Source organism: Henckelia pumila, chromosome 1 (genome assembly GCF_033568475.1).
Source record: "Henckelia pumila isolate YLH828 chromosome 1, ASM3356847v2, whole genome shotgun sequence".
In the NCBI taxonomy this organism is placed as follows: Eukaryota; Viridiplantae; Streptophyta; class Magnoliopsida; order Lamiales; family Gesneriaceae; genus Henckelia; species Henckelia pumila.
Window position 1 is genome coordinate 84,356,853 of NC_133120.1, and position 27,924 is coordinate 84,384,776.

The 27,924-nt window shown below is 36.8% G+C and overlaps 7 protein-coding genes across 9 annotated transcripts; 2 read left to right on the forward strand and 5 right to left on the reverse strand.

Annotated features, from left to right (window-relative positions):
- The first annotated feature begins 3,573 nt into the window (after nt 1–3,573).
- LOC140894303 (glucosamine 6-phosphate N-acetyltransferase) lies at nt 3,574–4,579 on the forward strand. Its single transcript, XM_073302811.1, has 2 exons — nt 3,574–3,825; nt 4,095–4,579. The coding sequence occupies exon 2, from the start codon at nt 4,101–4,103 to the stop codon at nt 4,572–4,574; it is 474 nt and encodes a 157-aa protein (XP_073158912.1). The 5' UTR covers nt 3,574–3,825; nt 4,095–4,100; the 3' UTR covers nt 4,575–4,579.
- A 758-nt stretch (nt 4,580–5,337) lies between these two features.
- On the reverse strand, nt 5,338–7,488 carry LOC140894044 (myb-related protein 2-like). Of its 2 annotated transcripts, none has more exons than XM_073302763.1 (7): nt 7,389–7,488; nt 7,092–7,310; nt 6,931–7,004; nt 6,764–6,821; nt 6,617–6,689; nt 6,444–6,513; nt 5,338–6,084 (listed from the first exon to the last, which is right to left on the reverse strand). In XM_073302763.1, exons 2-7 carry the CDS (start codon nt 7,300–7,302, stop codon nt 5,347–5,349), a joined length of 1,224 nt encoding a protein of 407 aa, XP_073158864.1. In that variant the 5' UTR covers nt 7,303–7,310; nt 7,389–7,488; the 3' UTR covers nt 5,338–5,346. The 2 variants fall into 2 exon arrangements, with proteins under 2 accessions (XP_073158864.1, XP_073158858.1); XM_073302757.1 differs by having other exon boundaries at nt 6,931–7,007.
- Nucleotides 7,489–11,801: 4,313 nt separating this feature from the next.
- On the forward strand, nt 11,802–15,220 carry LOC140874825 (uncharacterized). The gene is made up of 12 exons (XM_073278250.1): nt 11,802–12,157; nt 12,920–12,984; nt 13,128–13,200; nt 13,357–13,375; nt 13,530–13,649; nt 13,807–13,876; nt 14,109–14,152; nt 14,244–14,285; nt 14,367–14,426; nt 14,521–14,588; nt 14,746–14,803; nt 14,928–15,220. Exons 1-12 carry the CDS (start codon nt 11,868–11,870, stop codon nt 15,015–15,017), a joined length of 999 nt encoding a protein of 332 aa, XP_073134351.1. The 5' UTR covers nt 11,802–11,867; the 3' UTR covers nt 15,018–15,220.
- A 1,669-nt stretch (nt 15,221–16,889) lies between these two features.
- On the reverse strand, nt 16,890–17,828 carry LOC140866937 (uncharacterized). The gene has a single exon (XM_073272001.1). It carries the CDS (start codon nt 17,826–17,828, stop codon nt 16,890–16,892), a length of 939 nt encoding a protein of 312 aa, XP_073128102.1.
- Nucleotides 17,829–19,485: 1,657 nt separating this feature from the next.
- Nucleotides 19,486–21,035, reverse strand: LOC140876075 (replication protein A 14 kDa subunit B-like). Its single transcript, XM_073279931.1, has 2 exons — nt 20,632–21,035; nt 19,486–19,775 (listed from the first exon to the last, which is right to left on the reverse strand). Exons 1-2 carry the CDS (start codon nt 20,888–20,890, stop codon nt 19,711–19,713), a joined length of 324 nt encoding a protein of 107 aa, XP_073136032.1. The 5' UTR covers nt 20,891–21,035; the 3' UTR covers nt 19,486–19,710.
- A 169-nt stretch (nt 21,036–21,204) lies between these two features.
- LOC140890166 (ABC transporter B family member 29, chloroplastic) lies at nt 21,205–25,695 on the reverse strand. Of its 2 annotated transcripts, XM_073297934.1 has the most exons (10): nt 24,405–25,665; nt 24,213–24,299; nt 24,010–24,117; nt 23,634–23,900; nt 23,232–23,315; nt 22,694–22,910; nt 22,486–22,571; nt 21,902–22,089; nt 21,698–21,827; nt 21,207–21,595 (listed from the first exon to the last, which is right to left on the reverse strand). In XM_073297934.1, exons 1-10 carry the CDS (start codon nt 25,005–25,007, stop codon nt 21,458–21,460), a joined length of 1,908 nt encoding a protein of 635 aa, XP_073154035.1. In that variant the 5' UTR covers nt 25,008–25,665; the 3' UTR covers nt 21,207–21,457. The 2 variants fall into 2 exon arrangements, with proteins under 2 accessions (XP_073154028.1, XP_073154035.1); XM_073297927.1 differs by having other exon boundaries at nt 21,205–21,595; nt 24,213–25,695.
- A 385-nt stretch (nt 25,696–26,080) lies between these two features.
- On the reverse strand, nt 26,081–27,786 carry LOC140890181 (probable small nuclear ribonucleoprotein G). The gene is made up of 4 exons (XM_073297939.1): nt 27,657–27,786; nt 27,542–27,564; nt 26,415–26,536; nt 26,081–26,310 (listed from the first exon to the last, which is right to left on the reverse strand). The coding sequence occupies exons 1-4, from the start codon at nt 27,689–27,691 to the stop codon at nt 26,248–26,250; spliced, it is 243 nt and encodes an 80-aa protein (XP_073154040.1). The 5' UTR covers nt 27,692–27,786; the 3' UTR covers nt 26,081–26,247.
- Nucleotides 27,787–27,924: the final 138 nt, after the last annotated feature.

Sequence of the window (27,924 nt, forward strand, 5' to 3'; positions counted from 1 at the left end):
GTCAGCAAGAGAGCAAGTGAATCCAACACTGAGTACAAACTGACGAAGCGCAGTGTACCAAGCGCGGTGCCTGTTTGAGACCATAGATTGCCTTGTTCAATTTACAAACATAGGCGGGGAGCGAATTATCAACAAAACCAGGCGGTTGCGCCATATAAACACAATCGGCCAGATCACCCTGCAGGAATGCATTGTTAACATCCATTTGACGAATAGACCACCCATTGGAGATAACCAGAGATAGGAGAATGTGAACAGTAGTGGGTTTCGCCACAAGACTAAAAGTGTCCGAGTAATCAAGACCAGGACGCTGATGAAAACCTTTCGCAACAAGGCGAGCCTTGTAGCGATCAACAGAGCCATCCGATTTTTGTTTAATCCAAAACACCCATTTGCAACCGACCACATTTTGAGAGACGTCAGAGGGAACAAGATCCCATGTGTGATTGAGAATAAGAGCATCAAACTCGTCAGACATGGCGGCACGCCAGCGCGGGTCCTTGAGCGCAGAAGTATAAGTGGTGGGTTCAGATGCAGTGGAGTCAGGAATAACCGCGATGGCAAAACTTGGGTTTGGTTTGAAGATGTTGTTTCTGGACCGGGTGACCATAGGATGAGTGGGGGATGTATGGGTAGGTGGCTCGGCCGTGGCGTTTGGTAGGGGTGGTGGTTCAGATGGGATAGGAGTAGGGGTCGGGATTGGGTTAGCAGGGGTGCAGATGGGGGGCGCAGGGCATGGTTCAGAGGGATAAGGTAGTGAAGGATCAGCAACCAGGGAGTCCTCCATCGGCACATCAGACGGCACACTCGGAGACGAGCCAACACCAGAACCACCACTGGCAAAAGAAAATTCAGACTCGACAAAGACAACATGACGCGAAACGTATATTTTGCCAGAAGAGAGCTCGTAAGACAGATAAGCACTCTGAGTGAGAGAGTAACCAAGGAAGACACAAGGGGATGAGCGCGAGGTAAGTTTTTGGGGAGAATATAGACGAAGCCAGGGGTACAAAGACAACCAAAGATACGAAGTTTAGAGAGATTGGGAGGGGCACCAAGCAAGCGCTCGAAAGAGGACTTGTAAGACAGGTTGCATTTGGGAATTCGATTTATGAGGTAAACCGCGGTGGCCAAGGAAAAGGGTCAAAACTTAGTGGGGACAGACGCATGATGGAGAAGTGCTAGACCAGTCTCAACAACATGACGATGACGGCGTTCAGAGAAGCCATTGTGTTCGGGAGTATGGGGAGGAGTAGTGAGATGAGAAATTCCATGCTGACTAAGAAAGTCTTTGAGAGCGAGGAATTCACCACCATTATCAGTGTAAAGAGTGAGGATGGGACGGCCAAAACGTTTTTCAACTAGGGACTTGAAACACCAAAACACAGAGAGAACATCCGACTTATGTTTTAAAGGGTAAAGCCAGATATATTTGCTGTAGTGATCAACAAAAATAACATAATATTTATAGCTATCACATGAGGTAATAGGAGATGTCCAGACATCAGAAAATAAAAGTTCAAGAGGAAATTGGGATTATAAAGAAGAATCATGAAAATGTAATTTATGACTTTTATTACACTTGCAAGAGTTACAATTAAACTGACGCAACGGAGAATTAAAGGATGACAACGATTTTGACACCACTAATTGGCGCAGGACTCGATCAGATGGATGACCTAAACGATGATGCCAGACAGGCAGAGACTCAACAGAGAAAGTAAAATCCAGTGGTGATGACGTTGGACGCTCTGACCAAGAGTAGACACCGTCCTTAAGTGGACCTTGATGGAGAATTGCCCCGGTGCGACGGTCCTTCTCCTGAAAAGCAGAGTAAGAGAAAACAACCAAGACGTCATTAGATTTACAAAGTTGTGAAACTGATAAAAGATTATTCGTAATGGACGGCACACACGTAAAGATAAGAGAAGCAGGGTTAAAGGGCGGTGAGAGACAACCCGTGTGGGTGATGGGAAGACCAGTGCCATCACCAACAATGACACCATCAGAACCTACGTAAGGGTCATGAAGGGAAAAGTTTGCAAGATCAGAGGCCACATGATGAGTTGCGCCAGAGTCAAGGATCCAGTCAGACGAAGAAGGTGAGGCAAGTGAGTAAGCAGCTGGTGGAGGAGATGGACCAGATGCAGAATACGACTGCCCAGAGGATGCTGCAGGTGCTGGCAGATAAGTAAAATCCGGGCAACGTTTAGCGGAATGCCCCTAACGGCCGCAAAGCTGATAGCACCCAAGATAGGGACGGGGAACACGCTGGCCGTTTGCCGATTGGTAGGATGGCGGCGGAGGCCGTGAAGCCCAGTCTCCCGGTTGGCGGACTTGGTGGGGAGACGAGACGGAAGGTGGAGGCGGGACGGGCGACGAACGACGGTAGCTGCCACCCGATCGGGCAGACGTGTTGGCGGTGGCTGGAAGGGTGAGATGAGTGTCCCGACGAGCAGTAAGATGCACTTCATGATTGAGGAGTTTATCATGCAGTTCCTCAAACGAGATTGCAGAATCACGAGCCTGAATAGCATGAGCAAGTTATTTATAATCATCATCCAGACCATGAAGAACTTTGATCGTAAGATCCTCGATGTCAACTGGTGAGTTCATGAGAGCCAGTTCATCGACTTTGGATTTTATGAACTGCATGAATTCGGTTATGGACTGAGAACCCTTCACAGGATTGCGAAGTTGCGTCTTTAACTGAGTTATGCGGCCACGGGAGGGCTTGCCATAAGTGAGTGTGATGGTGTTCCAAGCGGCTGCAGAGATGGTGGCAGTTGCAATAAACGGAATCAATGAGGGAGTCATTGATCCAATGATAATATTCAAAATTAGTTGATCCTGGCGGATCCAGGCGGTGTACTCAGGATTCAATGTAGTAGAGGTGGCGGTGGTGACGCTTTTGGGTGGACATGGATGAGAACCATCAACAAATCCAAGCAGATCATAACCAGTAAGAAGGGTCGTGAACTGCAGTCGCCATGAGAGAAAGTTGGAAGAGGTGAGCTTCAAGGGCGCATGAGCAGCATCATTGAAGGAGACCGGAGTAACAGGAGCAGCAGCAGAATTGGTGGTGGTTGCCACGGGAACGGCGGCGGTCGGCGCGGCGGAGAAAGAGGGCGGCGGCGGCTGCGTGTAGTAGGGTTAGGAAAATTTTATTGGCGTATGCCAGAGAGCTTTGATACCATGTAGAAACTGATGGAATAATATTTCTCTGATATATTCCCAAGAATGAATACAAGAATATTTATATACAACTAGAAGACCTAAGAGATAAAAGAAAAAATATAATTACAAAATATACAAAAGATAATATAGAATATATTCCAAGATATAAAATATATTTCAATAATTTATTTTGGGGCAGATTGAGAGTTGTTCATCCAAACCACCTATTTTAATTAACACAAAAATTTATGTGAGACGGTCTCACCAATCAATTTTATTTGACTGATTTTCTTATTTGAGTCACTAATGCAAAATGTTATTTTTTATTCAAAGATATTATTTTTATTATAAATATAACCATGTGTAATAAGAAAATGATAGTAGAAAAGAAAAAAGGCCAGATCTCATATTTCTCGGCCCAAGTTTGGAATTTCTCTGCCGAGCCCGAATCTCATCCTCGATCCTCCTCCCCTGGCTTCGAAATTCATCGGCTCTGGATTCTGGACCTGTTGCTTCATCTCTCACGGTCTCCCCACTCGTTCTCGATTCCTCCCGCAAACAATCGAGCTAAGTCGTGGCCCGTGAAACACTGAAGCTTCAAAACAAGTGACCCTCTGAAGCTGTACCCATTTGGCTCGCTGTCATACGGTTTCAATCTTTTTTTCTCTACGCTCTCTGACTTGTGACGCAATTGATGATTGTGTATTTTTTCCCGCTATTTTTATGATATGGAGGTCCCCTTTTTTTTGGGCTTTAAATTTTGGGTACCTGACACTTCCCGAAATGGAGCTAACTCAAACCTCAGTGTTTTGAATTTTGTGTTCCCTAAAACTAATCAAGATTTAACCTTTGGGGTCTGGAACCTTGGCTTTTACTACTTGGGATGTTAATACTTTGGCGTACATGTATGGGTGCAGGAAAAGATGCAAGCAACAAACTCCTTGGTAGAAGAAGATTTGTTTCAGGTCAGAAAATTAGAGATCACGGACAAAAACAAAGGCTTCATTGAACTACTTCAACAGCTGACAGTTTGTGATTCCATATCCGATGAGGCTTTCAAAGAACGATTTCATGAACTTGCTAAGTATGGGGATGAACATTTTATATGCGTGATTGAGGACTATAGTTCAGGTAAGATTGTTGCCACCGGGAGTGTGTTTATTGAGAAAAAATTCATAAGGAATTGTGGAAAAGTTGGGCATATTGAAGATGTGGTGGTGGATTCTGTTGTTCGAGGTAAGCAATTAGGGAAGAGAATTATTGATTTCCTCTCTGATCATGCTCGAGCCATGGGTTGTTACAAGGTGATTCTTGATTGCAGTGTTGAAAATATACCCTTTTATGAAAAATGTGGTTTCAAGAAGAAGGAAATTCAGATGGTGAAGTATTATGTTTGACTCGATGAGTTCTGATTAAAGGAATTGCTATGCATTTCAGTTTCTTCTTTTTTTAATCTATGTAGATTTTGGAAGGGACTGCTATATCTCAAGATGATCCTAAACGAGCTAATTTGCGACAATATTCCTGTATTTGTGTGTTTTTTTCCTTCAAATCTTTATCTATGTTTTCTGGTGTTAACAGTTGTAGTCGCAAACAGTACTGATCTCGTATCATCCAACAATTGCAACTAATATTCACGTGTATCCATGATTATTTGGGGTTCTAACTATTCAAATTTGTGGAGTAGCAACACCTGTACTGTTATCCTTATTGACCATGCGTATCCTATTTGCATTATTTTGCTTGTGGTTGTGTGATTGGTGATAGAGTCCTACAATGAACAATATCAAAAGATTTTTATGCATTTTTCTCTTTTACACTCTCAATATCGAAAGTCTCCCCTTCAAAAACTTCCATCCTTTTCTTTTCAGTTTGTCGAGCTATCAAAACAGGCATTGCTTGTTTGGTAGAATAATAAATTCTGTTTTTTATAACCTCCAATCGATCACAGATTGTCAAGAAACATCTTGTGCTGTTATCATTTCTAAATGTTACTTTAAAATATTGGGCAAGCACAAATCTTATCATTTCAAATCGCTCAAAATTGCTGGAGCTTTTTTTATTTGACTAACTATCCCTCTCAACCAATGAAAGCACATGGTCTCGTGCATTAATATCACTTTCTATTTGTTATGAATTTCGAGCAGTGGCTCTTGCAAAATTTGTCTCTCAGCCCCAGCTGAAGCCATTTAAATCCAATTGCTTGCAGTTTGAGACACCATCATTTTCATCATCAGTGTTCAGGTCCAACTTTGTAGAAAAGAACGGAAGTTTCGACTCTGGCGATTTCTTGTGATTCTGTGAGTTGATTAAACCATTGCTGTCAGTATTCTTGTTGAAAAAATTAATATTCGTTTCTGCCCCTTTAAACCTGTCCTCTAAATGATTGCCACTACCATTCCATTTGCTTCCTTCATGTCCAATGCTCATTGATAAACTGCCGGCCCTAGTTTCTGAGACAAATGCATTGTCGTTTGCCCTGGGGAAAAACCCTCCGCTTTCTTTTATTTCTTCGTGCCATCTGTTTTCAGTTTTCCTTAGCTCATTGTCCCTTGTCTCCTTCTGCGTTCTAAATTTTATAGGGCTCAATCCGATCGGCATATTGTACATTTCTTGGTCCCTCGCAGAACCGTCACATGAGGTTAAGCAGCTCTCTATTGAACAATCTGCCGGCTGAGTTGTTTGTGTTTGCTGTAGGCACGAATTTGACAACTCTTTCACTCCTGGATATACAGAATCCAGGCATTGTGTTGAAACTTTGGACACCAAGTCAGATAAATGAACCTTGGCAGCTTCCAGACTTATGGTTCCGACATTCTGTTTTCCAAGGGTTTCCTGTGCTTTCTCTAATACACCTTGCAAATATTTACCTTGAGCCTCTATCCGGAGCTGTAAATGACGCTGCACCTATGCATGTGGAAATGAACTCGTTATGACCGAGGCATAGAAATTTCCAAGCATTTTAAGATTGAACTATTTAGCAGTGGAAGAAAATGTGAGAGAGAATTGAAACCTAAAAGATATCAAAACATCAATAATAGACATGCTTTGTAAGCATTTGCCTAAAAAATTGATTGAACTGTAATGCGTTTTGTAGTTGAAGGTAGATGTTGTAAAAATTGTGGTATGACAAGCTTTACCAATACTCTCTGCTCGAATGTTGGGTTCTATTGTTAGTGTATGTGCCAAGCAGGTCGAGCATGGTGGGAAACATCAAAATCGAATTTTGTTTATCGAATGAGAAGATGCATATCCATGTGTTTTACCTCCAGCTGTTCATGTAACCTTCGCTGCACTTCAATCTGCATCTGTATTGCTTCACCTAAATGCAAGTTTCTGAGACAAGAATCACATAATAAAATTGTAAGTTGCATGCTGGTTTGAGTACATATAACTGAAATGAAGAAACAAATATCATGAAATTTTTTTTGTCTCATACTTTGTCGTTTGGGTTTCAGTGTTATGATTGCTCATATGGGTTGCACTTGCTTCATTTATTCTTTCTCCTGTGGCTGCAATCAGTTTACCACCAATAAGTATACTTATCTTCAATGGGTATTTACTGGAAATTTTTTTTAATTCTTACCTGTTTTGTTGTTTCCACTATTAGCTTGTCCGTGGAGATTTTTGCTGAGTCTATATTTCTGGCAGAAAAATGATAGAAACTTGAGGGCTTCATTTCACATGTTAAATGTTAATTCTCAGTATATTTCTGCAGAATTTTAGTGTGAAATTTCTTGGTTAAGAATTAACCTGAAGGTGACTCTTTAAGTGGTATAAGGTTAGTCCTTGAATTCCCATCAGTTTCAAAACAGATTTTGGGGTAGCTTCTGCACAGAAGGAACTATACTGTTAGCTGAATGTTAGAGCACGCTATTTGTTGCAGCTGAACTTGTTACATTTGATATGCTTACTTTCTGCTCCCCCTAGTTGATTTACTGCTTCTATGAATCGTTCATGGAGATCAGGAGTCCATTTAAGTCTTGGCTTTGCATCAGTTGAAAGCACAAGTCCTGAATCTCCAGCTCCATTTGTTCCATGAAGGAACAAGTGCCTTTCAGCTGGAATTGACATTCTCGATGAAGGTTGGACGATCTTTCCTTGGTTGTGGTGTTGGCGGTACATTTTCTTTCCTAAATATCACAATTTCTCATGATCAACTCCATGTCAAAGCTGAAAGGAAGCAATTAAAATGAGAAAAAAAATGGTACCTGAGAACGATATCAACACTGTTTAAATGCCAATCTTCATATACTTTGAATGCGAAGTATGATTTTGCTGTCTTGCAATCACGATGCTCTTATTTGTTACGTTTTCTTTGACTAAAGTTGTGCTTGGGGATGCTTATAAACAGATGAGGATAGAGAAGTGCGGGAACGAAGCATAGAATCTTGCATGGGCCCAACAGAAAATCAGATTCAATCCAATCTTCACAACGACGTGAAAAGAGATGTTGTCCTTCCATTTTCAAGCATCTGTGAGTGGGGTCCTCTCTTCTAGTTTCCCTTTTTATTCTTACACAGCAGCACTAGCTATTTTTTCACTTAATACCTTACAGTATGTACAAGAATAGATCCACCTTAGTCACCCATATTCGTTGTCTGTCAAAGTTTAGGAACCTTATTCCTGGAATTAATAGTGGAATTTTGTTCCCTTTGATGTGAATATTGGAAGAATCCACTTTGTATGATGTTCCAAAACCGTTTCATTTTTTTTAACAAGAAAGATTCTGTTGACTGGAGCATCTACTTAGCATTGGAATGTCTCTCTCTCTCTCAATTTTTTTTAAAAATATTTCGGAGGGTTAAAAAAAGTGTGCGAAGAGAGATTGATCACACGCTAGCAGTTCTTTATGGAATGTCACGTCGTCCATGTTGTCAGTGACTGGACATGCATATTTCAACTTTTGATTTATGGTTGATGAATTTGAGCCTAAAAAACTCAGCATTCACATTCTATCATGTAGAAATATCCATTGTTCTCAAAGATTAATTAAATTCATTACGTGGTGAGGGTGTGGAGAATGGGATGTTGCTTCTTGGCTTCATTTGAAGGTCAGGAATGACACAGCGAATACATTCTTTTTTGTCTCCTTCAGTAAGTTTGGTACTTATTCATTCAAGCAAGACACGGTTCATAAAAGAGTGAAAAGAGGTGGGAATAAGATCTTTTCAAATTCTTCAAATAGCATAAAGAAATTGGTCCCAATAGTTGGGACCCCTTTAAAAGAAAATGAATAGGATTGTACTTACTTCTATACTTGCATCGGACACAAGCGTGACAAGTCATACCAAGAATAAGACCACTTGCTTTCACTTTGTGTTAAAATTTCATTGGGATTCAGATTCTTGTGTGTGAATATACTTTCTTTGTTACTGTAAATGACTATCTTTTAATAAGCAACTCATTATAAGTTATGGTGAAATTTATCTCTGCGAGTGAAAAAGATTGTCGACGACTTCTAGATGCATCATGGCATTGGCACAACCACGGGAGAATACAGACTGTTTCCACCTCAAACGAAAAATTACAACTGTTAAATTTGTTCTTCTGACTCTTACTATTGCTTGGCATCAGATTACTAATGATTTGATGGACTTAAATAATATTACTCTCTTGAACACTGTCCGTGCATTATTCCAACCAATCTTTTCAGGAAGGATCATTTGATTCTGATATGCTAACATATTTTACGCGGTCTGGAGGAATCTGTGGGAACCTTTATGCAAAGTGGTAAAGCTAAATTCCTCAACAGTTTTTGCTGGCATGTGGATATGTATGAGTAAAGAAGGGTATGTTTTGATTTTATTCATTCCACATAACATTTATGTTTGTCTCTGTTAATGCCACCAGGTTGTGCAGGCTAATATTCCGATGATTACTACTATCGAACTACATATTTGAAAGATTAAGGAAGAAAAAATAAGTGGTTTGATATAAATCATATTTCGTGGCAGACAACGGTTGCATTCACTGTGTCGACATTCTAGACGATCATTTACCATTGTTAAACAAACATAATCCAATCCATTGTTATTTAGGTACTATGTTACATACAAAAACAATCAGACATGGAATGTTGAAGGAGAACAGCAGTTATCATATCATACTTTTTTGCCCCCTCTATTTGTTTATTTAATATGTTATTTCAGTGAGATGAGTTAGAATATTTTAGGTGTCACTACATTATTAGAAGATAACATATATCCTATCTCTACTCCTTATTTATGCAAGGCAATAAATGATATCCAGTACTAGGCCTGTATTCTGTCTTCTGAAAGCTTTCCTTTTTCGGAGATTCTTATGTTTGATTGCATAGTTTCCCCATACTTAAAAAAGAACCTTAAGTGCATATAAGAATCATTACATGGAGGATCCAATCATCATTACCTAAAACTCATGCATGTTGGAATGACCAATGCATGATTGTCTTGTACTCGTGAAAACCAAATTTTGTTTCTCAAATTTATGATTTTGATTAAATGTTTGAATGCTACATTTACTATTTAGGATGTGTGACGTGGCAAAACCAAGATTACAAAAATGAAATATTTGACCCGACCTAACAAAGAATAGTATGATAGAAATGAGGAGGGAATGTTATTCCATGCCGGGCTAAAATAAATTTAAAAAACAAAACAAAACAAAAAAAAAAAAAAAACAAAAAACAAAGATCAGTGAATGGGGAGGAAAGTGAGATTCTTGAGAATCTCTGAACTGTACTAAGACTAAAGCTAAAGGGCCATATTCTCGAGGCAAGAATCTTAGCTTATTCTTTGATAAAGGCCACAAAAAATGGGTTCCCAAGTTCTCCCTTTCAATTTTAATATATTCTCATCCTCACTACGTTTACATTTCTAAGTGATATGCATTCGCACATCTTATGTGTAAAATGTAATCTTTGTGTAACATGTATCGTGTGGCAATAGCAAATATACATGGACTTTTGTACATCTATTGTTATGATAGTAACTACGTATACATGTATCTTTGCATGTCTTCTTAATTGGCTTTCCCTTCTTCATTTTCCCGATTATGATAATTGGTTACTTTTTTCTAAAATAATGTGACACTTTCAATATTAATTAATATAAAGATCAGTAATAGTACTAAAACATTGTGAAATGATCACTCCATATATAACAGTAAAAAAAAAAAAAAGGAAAGAATGAAGTAATATTAATATTTAATATTAATTATCGACGCTTGGCCAATTATGGGTATTTCTTGTTTACTCGTGGTTATCTTTGCTTTCATGTATGCTCAAATCCATTTAGTCAATGCCACTTTGGTCTCCAAAAAGGTGACGCGACAGCTTTACCTTTAGGTGCAAATGCAATGAATTCTAAGAGAAAAAGAATATGTCATTATATAACACGCAAGCATATATATAATAGACTTGCAATTTTGCATGCACCATTTTTCCTTATCATGCAAATAGTTACTATTACATCCTTTTTTTTTTTTTAAATAACTACAAGTATTTTAATGTTTTGCACATAATTTGATAAAAATAAAATTCAATTTATATATTTATATATATATATATTTTAATAATGAAGTGTTAGAATTCTTGAGTTCGGATTTAATTGTTTTCCATACAATCTCTAGGGAATATATGAGCTACAGAGCTAGGGAATATAATCATATATACAGTGAATTAACACCAAATCATTCGTGACTTTGTCTCACCAATTACTCTTCGCTTTGTCAATATCGAAAGAGTGCGCGTGTCAATTGTAAATGAAGTATGTTTAAAGAATAAGTTTACTATCCATTTTTTTTTAAAAAAAAGTAAAAAAATTCCTAATCGATGTTATCTTTTATAGTTATTGTTACTATTAATACATATTATCATTTTTATATAGAAATAAAAATGGATATTATTCCTATGAACCAACAATAGAAAGTTGGAATAATTTGGAAATGGAGGCATTTATTCTAATGCAAATTCAAACGGGAATAAAAAAATTCTTCATTAACTAGTCTTGTCTAGATTTTTTGAATGTGGGGTATTTTCACTGATAACCCTTAAATTATTCGCATTTCGTAATCGACAATAGCAGTTCCTCGGCATTTGGTGTCCCTCCTCAGTCCTCATGACTTAAAAAAATATAAATTTTTTATGTGTTAGTGAGTGACATCTGTCATTATTTTCTATTATTATAATTGTTATTCCCTTCATTTTAAAACAAATTTTAAGTTATATTTTCCATAATTTGAAATTAAATACTACCCTAATAGTTATATGTTTGAACCAAATATAATGTTACAACTTACAACAATTAACTCAAATTATTGAATTTTTTTTATAGCAAAAGGCAAAAAATTGAAGAGAAGTAACTATTTTGATCTAGAATAACTGACGAATGGAGTTAAACATTTGCAGTGAACAATCAATTTGTTTAAGATTTTTGAAATTACAAAGACTAGAAATTAAAAGCATTTAAATTAAAAATGGTTAGTAATTAATATATACATTAGTGTTAGTGTGCGTGTGTGTGGGCTGGGCCAGTTTATTTTAATTTGTGAAGGCCGAGTCCTTACTAGTTGGGCCTTGAAAAATATAATTATCCTTTTTATATATATTATTACTGTTGTTGTCCAAAATAACTAAATTACCTGTCTTAATTTTGCCCACACATATAAACCGCCGCTGCCTTTCCCGGCATCCAGCTAAGCAGGAAACCATGGCCGGAGTGTTGAATCTCGCCGGCGCACCTATTTTCAGTCCACTTTCACGGCGTAGAACATCGAACCACACCCGGTTTTCTGTAAAATTATCGGCAAATACTTCAGAAAGCCCGCTGTCGGCACGGACGGAGGCAGAGCCCAGTTCCGGAATCTCAGTATCTGCGCCGCCCAACTTTAGGGCTCCGGAGCCCAAGCCATTTTCGGTTCGACCCGATAAAGTTTTGGACATTTTGGGGGCTTCTCTTGCTCTTATCTTTCGCCTTACGACCAGTGTCCTTGTTTCTGGGTATTTATATATCTATTTATATTTTTGAGATTGGTGGAGCATTCGTATGCTTTGTTTCTGTTATATGTTGGAGTTAATTGCTTATTCAGATTGTAGGCTGCATATTTGCAGATGTCACTTTTGGAATGCATACTATGAAGCTTCAGCCTTCATTACACATAAACTGCCCACTTATTTTTTGTTTAGCCTTAGTTTACGTTTTCGCCGAGGTTTTTACTGTCCATCATGTAGCTAACAAAATTAATGGATAGTTCGACTGGTTTGAGACTCTTTGAAGGGAGAGGGAGATTTGTGCAAGTCTTGGTGTAGCCAAGACAAGATAAGAAGATCATGTTCAGACAAGGTTTTCGATTTGATTAGGGATAATTGTTATACTAATGTATCAACAACAGTTAAACAAAGGAAGGAGGGATATCTTTGATCATTTTGTTTTATGAATTTTGCGATTTGTTGGTGCCTTTCTACTTACTTCTGATAGAAGAATTGAAATGAATCATCTGTCAGATAACTCAGATCCTGTGGTTAATTGAGATAAATATGGGGAATGCATATAGATTTTAGAGGAGGAATTACGCAATTAAGTCGACACCTAAGATACCGAAGAGGTCAGGTGTTATTAATTTGCTTCATTGTGTTTCTCAGGAAAATTCAGTTTCTCTTCCCTAACATGTAGAGTTTTTCCACTGAATACGTTTTGCTGTTTTTCTTTAGTACTAATCCATTTGATAATATCATTTCCAAATTTTGTGTCCATTACTGCAGGTATTCAGTGTCAGTAGTGTCCAGTAAAGACATTCCATCTGATCAATATGCCCTAGGATTTGCTGGTAATTACTGACTGATAACATAATCGGATACTATATTTTTAGGTTGTTCCAAGAGAAAACGTTGATCAGAATTGTTCTCTGCAACCTTCTTTTGATTGTCAAAATTTTAAATTGCATTGTTCTAAGAAGACAAATTCTTGCAGGTTTTAAGTTTAAAGAGACTTCGAAAGTAGGCCCTCGCCCTGAGATGCCGATTGAGATATATGAGTTTGAAGGGTAATATGAACTTTGTGCTGATTGGAATTTGTTCTTTTGAATTCCAAATTGACTGTAAATGTTAACTCATCACCTGTTTTGTCTTGTCTGCTATTGTATTAACATGTAAGACTAATTACATATGGACTTTGATGGAACATGTGAAAATGCCTCTAGCTGCCCATTTTGTCGGAAGGTATGGTGAGGAAAACATATTCTTGCTAATCTTGTCATATCATTTACTTCTATGATGATTTATTGCTCAACTAAATTGCGTATTGACGTTCCCCATAGTGTATATCGTTATGGCATTTTCTAACGTTTGATATAATTCATTGAGGTTTTCACAGGTTAGGGAAATTGTTTCAGTTTTAGACCTTGATGTCCTGTATTATCCTTGTCCAAGAAATGGCCCAAATTTTCGTCCCAAGGTTGCAGAGATGGGTGGAAAAAAACAGTTCCCTTACATGGTTAGTGTTTTGGATGCTTTGACATGAATTTATCTTGGTAACTAATTCTTCATTTCGTATGATTTTAGATCTTTGATTCGATTCCAAACATATTATTCTAGGAGTATTATTTTTGTTGAGATTGATGCATTAACTCTTGCATTTGCTTCTGCTTCAGGTTGATCCAAACACGGGAGTTTCAATGTATGAATCTGATGACATAATTAAATACTTGGTTGGGAAATATGGTATGCTGCTTCTATTCTATTGATGGCCATTTTTTTTTTCTCCATCTTAAAAAAAATGTCATATTTGTTCATGAGTTTTACGATGATTAAGTTTAAGGCATAGCTCTTCCAACCTAGCATCCATTCGTACATTAGGTGTCTTTGTCTCACTTAATCTCATCGCGATCTTTACCGTTTCTTGTTGATTCAGCAACAAGACATTTAATCCACCATGTTGTTTCCATTTCTACAGGTGATGGAAAAGTCCCATTCCTACTCTCTCTTGGCCTATTTACTGTAAGCAAAGAAGCAATGAATCATATGCTCTAATTCAAAAGCTTTAATCGAGAATAACCCATTTTCAACCCTTCTCCTTTCCCTCATTTAGACTTTAACCGAAGGGTTCGCAATGATCGGACGCATGGGAAAGGTAATCAGCCAAAATGCCCTCCTTAACTTGTTCTTTATCAACATATCTCTAAATCAGAAAATTCTCTTTAAATCACTGCAGGGTTCGTCTTACACTCCAGCAAAGCTGCCGCCCAAGCCTCTCGAAATATGGGCATACGAGGTTAGCTTATGGTTTCATACTTTCATTAAAATATGTAAGATGCTCTTGCTTCGTATGTTTTCTTAGCCAACTAAAAACATGCACATAAATTCAGGCCTCTCCATTCTGCAAAGTTGTACGCGAAGTACTCGTTGAGTTAGAACTTCCACACATATTGCATAGGTAAATCACATTTCTAATCATATAAATACATCCCCACAGAATCAAATCTTCCCTCAGACTTGGAATAATATGCATGCCATGTTACTCCACATCCTCATGAAGACACGCTGCATATTGAGTATCTAACAAGTGCTCAACTATTAATCTTTGTTCGCAGTTGTGCACGAGGCAGCCCGAAAAGACAGATACTCTACCAGAGAGTCGGGCATTTTCAGGTTTTCGTTTCTTTTGTTATAACTGATACACATACAGGGACAAACCCCATGATTTGCCTATGTTTCTAGGCACCATGACAAAATATTTGGGACGCATAATTAGAAGGTTCCAATTTGTTGGCAGGTTCCATATTTAGAAGATCCAAACACAGGAATCCAAATGTTTGAGAGTGCAGATATAATAGAATATTTAAGGGCCACATATGCTGTGTGACAGTGACAGAGTTGGAAGATTTCAAGGTAAAATGTCATTTATACCAGTAATTGTAATCAACTCATTCAACAATATTGACACAGTCAATTATGAAGGCTGCAAGTGCTTTTGCCTTTTGCCTTTCAATGGGTGGGCCTTGGACTCACAGATTTTGAAAAGGAGTATCATAATTCATACATAGTGGAATTTAAATTATGAATTTATTGATCAATCTGAAATTTTCTATAAATTATATCTTAAATTTGATGATTTTCTTTCTTCGAACTTGCCTAGAATTATCGTACGTGGACTATCTTTACTCCTTACTCACTTCCAAATATAAAGAATGCTCAAGTATATAGTCCAGTGTATATTAAGTATTCCCTTGTCCCAATTATATATGCTTACTTTTTTTTGTCATCTCAAATATATGATAAAGTTTTTACAGTATAGATAACATTTTTTCTTGTTTTTTCCCCCCAAATTAATACATATCATGATAACAAGTCTTGAAAAATATGTAGCTATTTTTTGAATGAATTAAATAAATATAAAATAGCTAGGTAGTTTGCTTGCCAACATTATCTGACCATTTATCCTTAATTTTTGTATACCTCGAAAGTCTAAAGCATTCGTTAAAGGTAACATATATTTTTTTCTTTTGTGAATTTTGTTTTCTGATAATTTTTTAAAAACAAAAACTCATATGAAATTATCTCATGAGTTAAGTCAAAAAATATTAAAAAAGACATTATTAATTATATGTCAAAAATTTTATTATTTTTTTACTGTAAGTATAAATTGGGTCGATCTATCCCTGTAAATTCATGAGGTCTTTTTGTTTTCTTAATTCGTATTAAAATACAGATAATAAATCTATATATATTGGACCGAGGGTGTAAAAGATATGAATTATACTATATTTTTATGAGCTATAATACTTTATCCATTTTGCTTTTTAAAATTTTTTTTTTTCCATTGACCAAGTACTGGATTCAAGTGTTTAATTAAATCGATATATAAAATTTAAAAGCTTGGAATTATGTCTTTACGACTTCCTACCCAGCAAGCAAACTCGGAAAAAATTAGTGAGAGCAAAGCCTAAAATTTCTAAAAGATGATTGTTTAAATATTATTATTTGATGGATTTTGAAATTTATTTGAAAGAGCTAGTTACGACCTTATGTCAAAATTAGTTCCTCTCCACTCATCTAAAGAACGTGGAAGCAACTAGATTGTGATGTATTTGAGTCCATGTTCTTAATCGACGGCACAAGCAAACAAATTAATTAGGCGTTGAACACTTCTTCATATTATATATGCTCATTCCTGCTCGATATTCATAATAATGAAAAATAAAGATGTTCGAATCGATAGAAAATATGTGAAGAGTGAAGACGATGTCAAATGATTACGGATTTGATCTCATGATTAATATAAAAAATTCTCGTATTAGGTTTGTCTAGTGCAATTTACTCAACCGTCATGATTTACATATTTGTTAGGTTAAATTTCGGAAGTATTGTCAAAATAATAATAATAGCACCAAAACAAAATTATATGGTAATTAGATTGTGACGTATTGGAGTCCATGGCATGGTCTGTTGTCATGCGAAATATATATATAATTTATTCGTCTCTCTATATTTTGGCTTATTTTCTAACAAAAAATTATTTTGGCTGATTATGTTTTTGTTTTTTTACAACGGCTAAATTTGCTTTTACCAACTAAATATATATCTCTACCAATTTTTACCTATAATGTTTAAAAATTGAAATAATTTATGAAATGCTACATAATTATTATCAAGATTTTCGATTAAACACACAAAGGATTACACAGTAACACAGCAATTATAGTACAGCCAGCCGCTAATCCATCTAGCAAAGCCATCACCTTCTACCGGTGATACACACGCGCCGATCAAAATCAAGCGGCTCCGGGTAAACCTGGTTGAGATCCTCCGCCAGCCAGGAGCCAGACTGCCGCCCCGAAGCAAAACGCTTCATCCCACCCAAACACGGCGGCTCCGGCGCCGCCTTGATACTCGCACTCTTTAGCAGCGCTTCCACCGCCGCAGGCTTTATCTCCACTACTTTCCGACTATAGGAACGCGACGGCGGTTTTTGACTCGTCTTCTTGGACCGGAATATGCTCATTACCTTGGAGTAAAACCCGGTCTTCTTCTCCTTCTTCCCAACACCTGTTTTTGATTCCTCCGCTGGCGGCTTCTCATGGCTGCTGCAGGCTCTAGACTTCTGATCCGCGATTCTTTTCGACGAGTTCGACCTCCGCCGGCCACGCTTCGACCGGACTCTCCCCGTACACGAGACCTTCGGAGAACCCGGTTCAGTCACGGCAACCGTCGATTTCCCCGTCCGTTTGGGGAAGAGCCTTGCATTGGTGGAATACTTACAAGTCCTCCTGCAGCTGGAGTCTGCAAAAGTCGCCTTCTGAGTCTTGGGCAATCCGATAATGGAAGCCTTGGACTTCAAGTTAGCAGAAAACCTCTGAGAATTGTGGTTAGAGGTACCGTTTGTTGTTGGTTTGATAATATTGTGAGGATTCAAATTGGTAGAGTTGGAGTTGCCTCTGGTGGAATAATTTCGCTCGTAAAAGGCGTTGCGATCGATCCAATCGTATTCGGCATCTTTCGATACCCAGAAAGATTCCGGCGGGTCGTCCGGATGCACGATATCGTATTGGAAACCACCGGGGATATCTTCATCATCTTCCGACGAGTACTCTTCTTCATCCTCCAGTGTTTTGCATGATATTTTCAGGTCGTCGCCTTCGCCTGTGATTAAGGCGTCGAAATCGACCTGAGGCATCGGAGAAACCGGGGGGAAATGGCGTAGGTACGTGAAGATTTATGTTTCGGGAAAGAAAGTTAAGATGAGGGAGGGAGAAGTTGATGGTGGGAATGGAAGACCTAAATAGTATATATGCAACATTTCATGTTTTCTTCGCATTTATTTATATTTAATCTTTTATCCAATATAAAAATCTAAAACATATATTAATTAATATTTTAAAAAATGTATTTTAATGCAATTATGAGACCTTAATATAATATAAGGTACATTGATTCAAAATAATAATAATAATATAAGGTACGCTATATTCAATTATTTAATTTTAATTTGTTATGTGAAGTCACATATTTCTATGGATGTCTAATTCAATGTTGAACACTTGAATTTAACATTAAGATATTGTTTTTTTGTTAACAAGGACTCACCGAATTAGACAACGATTTATAGATAAACTTTACCGTCCGCTTCTTAGGATTAATAACAAAATTCTAAATAATTTTGTTAATTGTGTTTCACAAAAAGACAAATGTCATAAATTGGCGCAAAAAATCCTAGATTTCAGCCTTTTTTTTTTGTTTTTTTCTCTCTCTTTTATTTTTCCATTTCCTTTTTCTATCAAGATAATTATTATATTATGTATTGTTTGTGTGAATTTTCAGATATTAAATGAGTTTTTTTTTATAAAAAAAATTCATTTTGCACCCATATCAAAATATGTAAAGGCATATAAGTGTTAAATGCATAATATATAGGTAAAGGTAAAGGTAAAGGTAAATACAAAACAATCATCAATATTAAAATTTTTTTACATTTTTATTTATCAAACATTTGACTCAAGCTCAATAAATAATTAGAGTCAAACATCATTTTGTTATCAAATAAATTGTTACTCGACGAAAAGTTTGTTGTTTTACCACAAATTATAAATATTGATAAATATGCAACTTCAATCTTTTAAACTACAAAATATCACTATATAAAGATAATTATTACACCAAAACATATTATTTTATCATTCTTATATTATACGTAATTGGATATGTTATTGCACGGAAGCAAGCAGTACCTAACCATAATATTTTTGGATACTTTTGATGAGAGCTGCGCCTGCTCCTTAAGTGTAAATATTTATGGAACCGTTTTTAACTTTTGTTTCACTTTCTTTTTGTTCACACCTACCTTTCTATAAACAAAGGGGAAAGAAGGTTCAAATTTCTATGTTACCTAAGTCAAAAGGTTTTTTTGTTATATTCAAGTCTACAAATTACAAATGTCCATTTCAGCTTTTTTTATATTTTTAGGTGGGGTGGGAGCGGGGGATTTATATTAAACATTCCAAAATAACACTCCAAATCATCTTCTTACTTCCAGATTATAATTAGGTTAACGATGCTCGCTAAGCATCATATATTTTGCAATTGTTTAGAACATGTTCAATAACGTGAAACACATCCAACATTAATGGTCCTGAGTCGGCTAATTCAGATTCCGGCTTTTTAAAATATATATATATATATATATATATATATATATATATATATATATATAAACCACAACATAATATTATTTTTCAGAATTTTCGAAGAAAAGACTATGTTGTTAGTTACTTGTATAAAAGAATACTACCCCGTATATATGGATGTTTTATTTCAAATTTGAAATCGAGCTATCAGGATAATACCCTAATTCAACGTAGTAAACCCAATCATGTCAAGTGGTACAAATTCCACCCGAAAACGTGGAACACAGCCAACATTCATAGTTGAATAATGAAATTTTGATTAGAAGAAAAGAGACTCCATTCCTTACATTAAATATAACCAAGCAGGGTACGACAATTTGAATGAAATCTGAAACAGATAGTGTCTGAAACTCCACACCATGGAAAAACAGCTGCTCAAATAAACAAATGTTTAAAATCTCCATTGGCAAGTTGGCATACGGAGTTGTAGCTGCTTGTATCTGCATACAACAATAATGAAGAATCACTTGTACAATATTTTGAATAGGCAACCACGCAGCTTCATCAACCAAGACCAGGAACACAACCACAACTTAGGCTGTATATGACATTTTTCTGACATAAAAATCCAGCAAAAAGCTAATTGTGCATAAAATTAATATCATTGACAGTTAAAGATCCTGGAATTTTTACTCACTTTACATCACATACCATCTATAAAATATTAATAATCAACAATGGAAATTAGAAAGGTCCCTCACTAGCTTTCTAGTGACCACGTAAAAAATTCAAATTTAAGCGCGGGTCGAATGGTTTACAAGCCAACTTCCTTCATTCTAGACCCCTTGGCTAAACTAAGGTTGCTGCTGTAGAATATTCTTGAAACCAGTTGATTGGGGTAGCCATCATAATCAATTACAATCAAGATTATCACTTGTATCCTATGATACACGTTCTGAAAATTGATCTGTTCTGGGTTGAGATATGCCAAGAACATAGGCACAACTCTAAACTGAAGATCACGCTCTCTTACTAGAAAGGAAAGAGTGTCCAATCGTCCATCATTTTCTGGAGATAAAATATGTAGGCAGGGCATGTGCATTTGAAACGGGAATCGAAAGGTGGTCATACTCTCTACTCTGAAAATTTGACTAACATTTTCGCATATGATAATCAAATATAATCAGTATATGTTCACCAAAATACCAATGGCAATATGAAACTTAATAGAACAATTATTATTTTTTTTGAAAAATTAATAGAACAATTAATGAACCATAAGACAGCCTGAAAATTCTCAAATAAACTAAGCAGGTTCAAGGAAACCCCAACAATGAGACAAAACATTTCACATACCTAGATTGTCGCCGAAGTTGGTCCATATCTCAGCCTGAATCGATTGGTTGCTATCAGCAACACCGATTACCTCAATGAAAGTCGTAAGCGGGCGAGGGGGGTGGCCTTTGATCACCAGCTGCTGTTCATCAGTGGATTTCCCGACAACTGAGCCGCCGCCGTCAGATCTCAGGACCTGAATCGCCGCCCTAACCCTCCGCCCCGCGTGCATCCGCAAGAGCTCCGCGTTCACAAATACCGCGGGGTTTGAAGTATCCATATCTACGCTTGAAAATTGTGTTCTGGAGAGAGACGACTTCTGGATTTGCAATCAAATGGGGAAATAATTTGGGGAGAATGGCGCTAAATGTTCCCGCCATCAGAGCACCGCCCCCTCTTTAAACCGACCTTGTTTCCTACTCCACTGGATCGACCCGACCCGACCCATCCCATCCAATTAATTTCGCCTTCAATTTCGAAATAATATACTAGTATTTAATACTTTACGAAAATTTGATAATTTGTAAAAAAAATTCATAATCACGTTTTGTAAACATTCACAAATACTAACATCAGCATTTATCGAGCCATAAGATCAATTGTATTTTTTTATTCTATTTATGTGCTCGAACGCATTTAATTTAAAATTTTCAATTGATTAATTCAATAGTATTTTTGGCTGAAAATAAAATAAAAGGTTTTTCACGGGAGCAAATTTCCATATTTTATTTTGAACTCGAAATTACTGATGTTTAAGCATGCATGCATGTCATTTACATGGGCTCTGAAGTGGCTTTGAATGAGGTATTTCAGTTTTCACTCAGGCTTTAGATGAAACAAGAGCATCCTAAACTACGAGCCCAGTTGATGCCAATGATCCATCCACGAGAGAGGCGCGACTGAGCTGTTGCAGCTTCCCGTTACTTAAAAGGAAAATTCTTTCAGCCATCAGAACCGTCTCCAATCGATGAGCAATGACCAACACCTGAGTGTATCGAAACAACCATTCAGAGGAAATTAGTCCCAACGATATCACATAAAACGCGAAGAAACATGGGCTATATAGGCACTGCAGTGATTGTCTTACAGTGCGGTTTTTCAATAGGCGCTGCAGTGCTTGTCTCACCAATAGCTCAGATCGGCTGTCAAGTGCAGAAGTTGCTTCATCCAAAATCAGAATAGATGGATTTTGATAGAGTGCTCTAGCAATGGCTAACCTGAGATGCGTATGACATGAGTGCAAATCTTAAATAATAAAGACCAATGTTACAAAATCAAGAAAATCACATACCTTTGCCTTTGGCCTCCGCTAAAATTTGAGCCCCTAGGTCCGACATTGGTTTGGTACTGATCAGGAAGATTTCTGATGAATTCATCTGCATTTGCAGTTCGAGCGGCAAGTTCTACTTTGCCCATATCAACACCATTAATTAGATCCCGGTAACCAATGTTCTCAGCAATAGTCCCTGAAAATAGCACCTGACATAGAGAAAACTCTCTCGTTACACAGCTTCTAGGAACTATCACAACCAACAAAATACTAACAATAATGATCTCACAAGTTCAAATAAATCAACTAATCCAGTTAAGTGTTAAATTCACTTAATCAAAACAAATACACATAAACTCATTCAATAATATAACCCTGATAGAGTGGAGATATACTTTTCTTTTTATTAATACAAGTAAACTTCTATATTTTCCTCAACAGTGGAGATAGAATTGGGTATGCAGGGTTTCGTGGAGGAATCTTGTTCTACTCAGCAGCATGGGCTTGTATTAAACAGCGGAAGTTTCTAAATCACATTTTCTTTTTTAATGGCTTTTATTGGGAATAAACAAAATGGAGAAATGTAGGTTGTACAAGTCGCTTACTGTATCTTGAGAGACCAGTCCAACATGTCTCCTTAAGCTCTCCAACCGCATATTTTTAATGTCATAGCCATCTATCGATATTGAGCCTGAAAATTTTTAAATTCAAATTATGCAATTGCATAATAACGTGTGAGATGCTATCAGTGGTTCTTTAGAAGAATAATTAATCCGAGAGACACTGCTGAGATAATGGGCTTGCAATGCATACCAGAACTAGGATCGTACAAGCGAAGAAGAAGTTTCACAAGAGTAGTCTTGCCTCCTCCTGATGGCCCAATGAGAGCTACTGTCTCTCCAGCTCTAATGTGAAGATCCAGATCATTTACTACAAGAGGCATATTATCTCCATATGAAAAAGATAGGCCACAAAATTTCACTTCCCCGGCAACGGAATGCAATTCAACTGCATCAGGTTTTTCAATCACCTGAACACGGCATCATTAGCAATAGGTAAGCCACACATTAGTTTGTATTTCTCATACTATTGAATACTCATTATTCAAGATCTCATTTCTATTTCCCGAATGGCAGTAGCAATAAAATAAAAATTGGACCTAACTTTTTTTATAGGACTTCTTCCCAAGCCCTATCACATTATGAAACAAGTAAAACCATAACAGGTCATGTAACTTCAGAAAGAAGGTTTTCATTCATTATCAAGTTTCCTAATTCGGGGGAAAATAAGAAATATCCCAAACTGAACCCAAAAAAAAAAAAAAAAAGTTTATTTGAACACAAAAATCTACCTGAGATGTAAACACGGGCAAATCAAACAACCTCTCAATAGCAGGTTCTCCTTGTTTTAACTCATTGTATGCCTTGCCCACATCCTGCGGAATTCTTTAATTTCAGATTGATACTTTAAGACAGCTGCACAGAAGAAAACCATAATAGCACATAAACATGGCATTAGAAATTTTTGAAACCTGAATTTCAATGCAAGATGACGAGGGTACCTAAATGACGAAGTAATTGGTTGTGCCGAAATAATAAAATAGGTTTAAAAGTTCAACAGTTGTTGGATATTGTTTTTCAGCAACTTCGTTATAAGGAAACCATAACAGAATTTTTGTAATAAGCAAAAGTATGTTCACAAAAGAAACAAAATATAAAGTTTCTTATAAGCCTCATTTAATAGATAGCAATACCTGAATTGGCTCGATCAACAACACCAGATACCCAATGAATGAAATCAAAGAAGCACATTCAAACAAGCCTCTTGAAACTATCAATGATCCAGCACTGAATACAAATAGCACCCCAAAAAACATGATTTGTACTATCTGAGGAATTAACACCTTCATTTGCTTCTTTCTCAAACAAGCAGACAGGTTGGTGTAAGCAAGGGACTGGAACCTCATTTTTTCACGCGATTCCGCATTATTGGCCTTCACAAAAAGAATTGAAGGAAATACCTGTAATAAAAGAGCAAAATGTTAGCTTTGTTCTGAACAATATATCAAAATAAAGACCTATAGTCAAGAAAAGAGTGAAACAAATTGAACAAAAGTTCACATGACGTACCTCGTTTAGGTAGGCTGACAAAGCAGCAGTACTAAGTTGCGCTTCGTTGGAAATTTTGCGGAGATTTTCTCCTAGACATCCAATAATAAGAGCCATTGATGGAATCACCTATGGTTAAAAGAAAACTTTGACTCCATAACTCTTGCATCAAAGTTGAGATGGATTGTCTCCGAAGAACATAAAAAATCACCATACTTCCTTACCAAAGAAGAAATTAATGAGAGAACACGGCTAATCATTAGCATCTGAGAAGCCATTGCCGATAGCTGAAGGGTGGTGGGTACAATCGTCTGTCGAACAAAATTATAATTGGTATGAGAAGCAACTAGTGTAAATTGTAACCTAGCAGTGGAGGAAGCAATACAGAATCCATGTTTAAAGCCAGCAATCCTCACATTCAGTAGAGAATATACGGTGTCAGTTACATCCGATGCCTCAGCCGTAATCCTATACGCGACATCTCCCGGTAAAATTCCATTTCCACCCTCAAAGAAATCCAAGTCCCTCCCCAAAACCCTATTAAACACATGAACCCTAATTTTATAGGCACAATTCAACGCTGCTTCCCATAAAAAGGCATGCTGCAAGTAATTCGCAACAATCCGTGCCAAAACAAGAACACCCAAAACCAAGCCCTCGTTTTTTAAACTCATTAAATCCGCAGTGGTCATCAGGGAAGTTAACCTTCCCACCAAAGGTACGATCTTGGAGAGAGAGTAGACAGAAACCGCGCTGCAGAGCCAGCCAGAGAGGATCGGGCGCCATTCCGACTGGAGGTAAGGTCTGATAGATGAGAGAGAGGCGAGTTTGATTGGTGGAGAAGGGAGATTTCCGGGGGAGGCGGCGGCCGCAGGAGTGTAAGAGGATTTGAGACAAACGGAGATCGACCGATTAGTAATTAGGGCTTTCTTGTGGTGTAATGGGTAATCGGATTTGAGGTGAAAGAGGGGATAAGAAAATGGAGGTGTGGTATGCATAGATAGAGCCATTGATTCCATTCCAGTTAACAAAAAGAAGACATGGACTTCAAGTTGAAATGAATTCTTCAGATAGATTGAAGAAGCTTTATGTTTGGAACTTTGGGTGAATTGATTAATCAGTGAAGAATCGAGAATTCTTGAAAAATGAAATAGAATCACCAGTTGTATCGACCATCCGCCAGCAATTTTTTTGCACTTGTAAGATTTGTACTGTTTATCCTGTGTTTATCTAGAATATATATATATATATATTTTCTTTACAAGAAAAACTCGTAATTTTCATTAACAAAATACTATCATATTACAAATTTTCTAATCAACCAGGAAAATTCTCAACTTCCAAACAAGTGGAGTTGGAAAAGAAGAAGCAAAACGAGCTGCAAATTTATCTAGTAATATATGTTTTACGTCCAATTTGATTTACCTCGTTAGTTTAGTTGCGTTTAGTTCGATGAGTTTAGTTCGATTTTATTCAGTAAGATTTTCCATTTCATAATAAAAAAAATCACAAGTCAACTATCATTGTAAGAACTAATACAATGTATTATTAAATTTGTTTTTAAATAAAATTGTTCTATAAGATTTAAATTTCAGAAAATAATGTTAAAGATGATTTGTTTTTCCCAAAACGTTTAAAGTTGAAACAGATGGATCCGACGGACTCGAAAAAATATATGATGCATTTATTATATTTTAAATATATATTTAGAATCTTTTATTTATAGTAACTCGTAAACAAATTCGAATACTTTGAACCAAACTCAAATTCAAACACGAAATTATTAATTTCGAACTTTAAATCAAACTCAAGTACGTCTAATTAAAACCAAACTCTTTAAATTTTTCTTCATATTCCATTCGATTACAGACTTAGAAAACAGGTTAGTCCCAACTTTTTTGTTGAGTTTAAAGATTAAAAATGTCCTTTACTAATTATTTCATCATTTATTATTCAATAAAATAAGTAGAAAAAATAATTAAAATTAGATTCCCACACGTAATTTTACCGGATATTCGCTAAATGTCACTCAATTTTTCAAACGAAAAAGAACTCACAGCTAGCTGCACATCTATGTTTGAAAACTTGAACGGAACAAAATTAGCTTTGACATTATATAAAAATTATAGCAAACAGGTTATCAATATCAAGAGTCAATTATCACAATCACAAGTTCATAAATGTAGGCTTACAACTTCAGCATCCAAGACAAACTGCAACAACAACTTTAGAGGGTGAATTCATACATAAAACATAGAATCATTGTGGCCTGGCAACGGGCTCAAGAGCTTCTACTGTAACTACACTGTTTCCCCTTATGACCTACAGTAGAAGGAAACATTATAACATAATCCATAAGTTTAACCGTACCGATTCAAATCAAGACAATTTATGCAAGAACATGGAACCGGTGGACAGACTCTTACCACCATGCCAATGTCGGTTTTCTCATCTCCATTAACATCGACAGTGTTGTCTATCACCAGGTTCATGAACTGATCAAAACCACGAAGGGTTCCAACCACAGTACGATTGGCATTCAGCTTAACTGCAACAACACAGTTTCATGGAGCTTAATTTAGACAAAAATTACTTGTGAGAACAATATCGACCAACCAAAAGAAAACTATCATATTCAAGCCCAAGCACGGGAAATTATATTCTACTAAGGATCAAAGACGTGCAATGCATGACAGAATATGATGACTTTAATGCATTTTCACACAGTAAGACTTTCAGAAGAACAAGGAGTTTAGTCAAAATTTTCAAACTCCAACCGATTGATGCACTACACAATTAACTGGTAGTGATAGAGACATGGAGAGTTGATGCTGAAAGATGACAATGTGACGTTGAATTACAGACTCGCAGTACACTTAGAAGGAACACAAATTATACAAGACCAAAAAGACGTGAACCAAGAGGAAATGGAAGAAAAATACAAAACAAAGTACAACACACAACTAAAAAGTCCCTCCATATCCAGAAATGAACCAGAGAACAATTAATCCTGAATTAATATTTGAGCAGAAAGGATCAACGAAATTTCATTCTAAGTTCTGTCCATCCAACTCCCACACTACTTCCAAAACCAAGGGGCAGACCGATATGATATAACTGCAATTCTATTAGTTAATTTTTCGAAAAATGGAAGCTTCAGCTGACAAATACCAGCATTAACAATTTACCATAAGTTAATATGACAAAAGGTTCTCATTTGAACGGGATCATCAACTGTCAGTTTGACTCAGTCAAGCTACGAAAGTTGGCTTTTCTGTCACACCTCTTGTCTAAGGCTAGAATATATATTAACATGGGTAATTTTCATTTAGAAAGGATATCATCCAAAATTCACACACGGATTCTTCACAATTTGGAGCTATCACTAAACTGATCAACCTAAATAAAAGAGAAAAAGATAATCCATTCTCACAAGCATGCCATATTACTCAATACACATAAAACCCAAAACTTGGATAGCTGGAGCACATTAATAACCAGTAAAGTAGATATTTCACAAGAAAATCAAAAGCGTGAATGACTGAACACTCACTCTGGAGCTTCTTGTCCATGTACCTGCCGTCAAAATAAAAGTAAATCAATTAAAAAGCAAAGCACCGGAGAAAATCAAAGTCGAAATCGAAAGTTCAAGAGCAAAGCATGATTACTTCTTGAGATCTGGAGGTTGACCTGATCTGCTCATCGTGAAATCGCAGTGAGAATCGGCGTTGGGGTTTTACAGCTACTCAAAAGCCCTAATCAACTGCGGGAAGAGATGAATGAAAACGACGCCAACTTTGCTTGTGAATGAAATAATAGTAGACCGGCTAGATATTGGTTGAACTGATTGGGCCCAGATTTTTCAATTTGGGCCACAATTTGAATACGTGATCCATTCCACTGTTTTTTCCTCTTTTTTGTTTTTAATCAAAATCA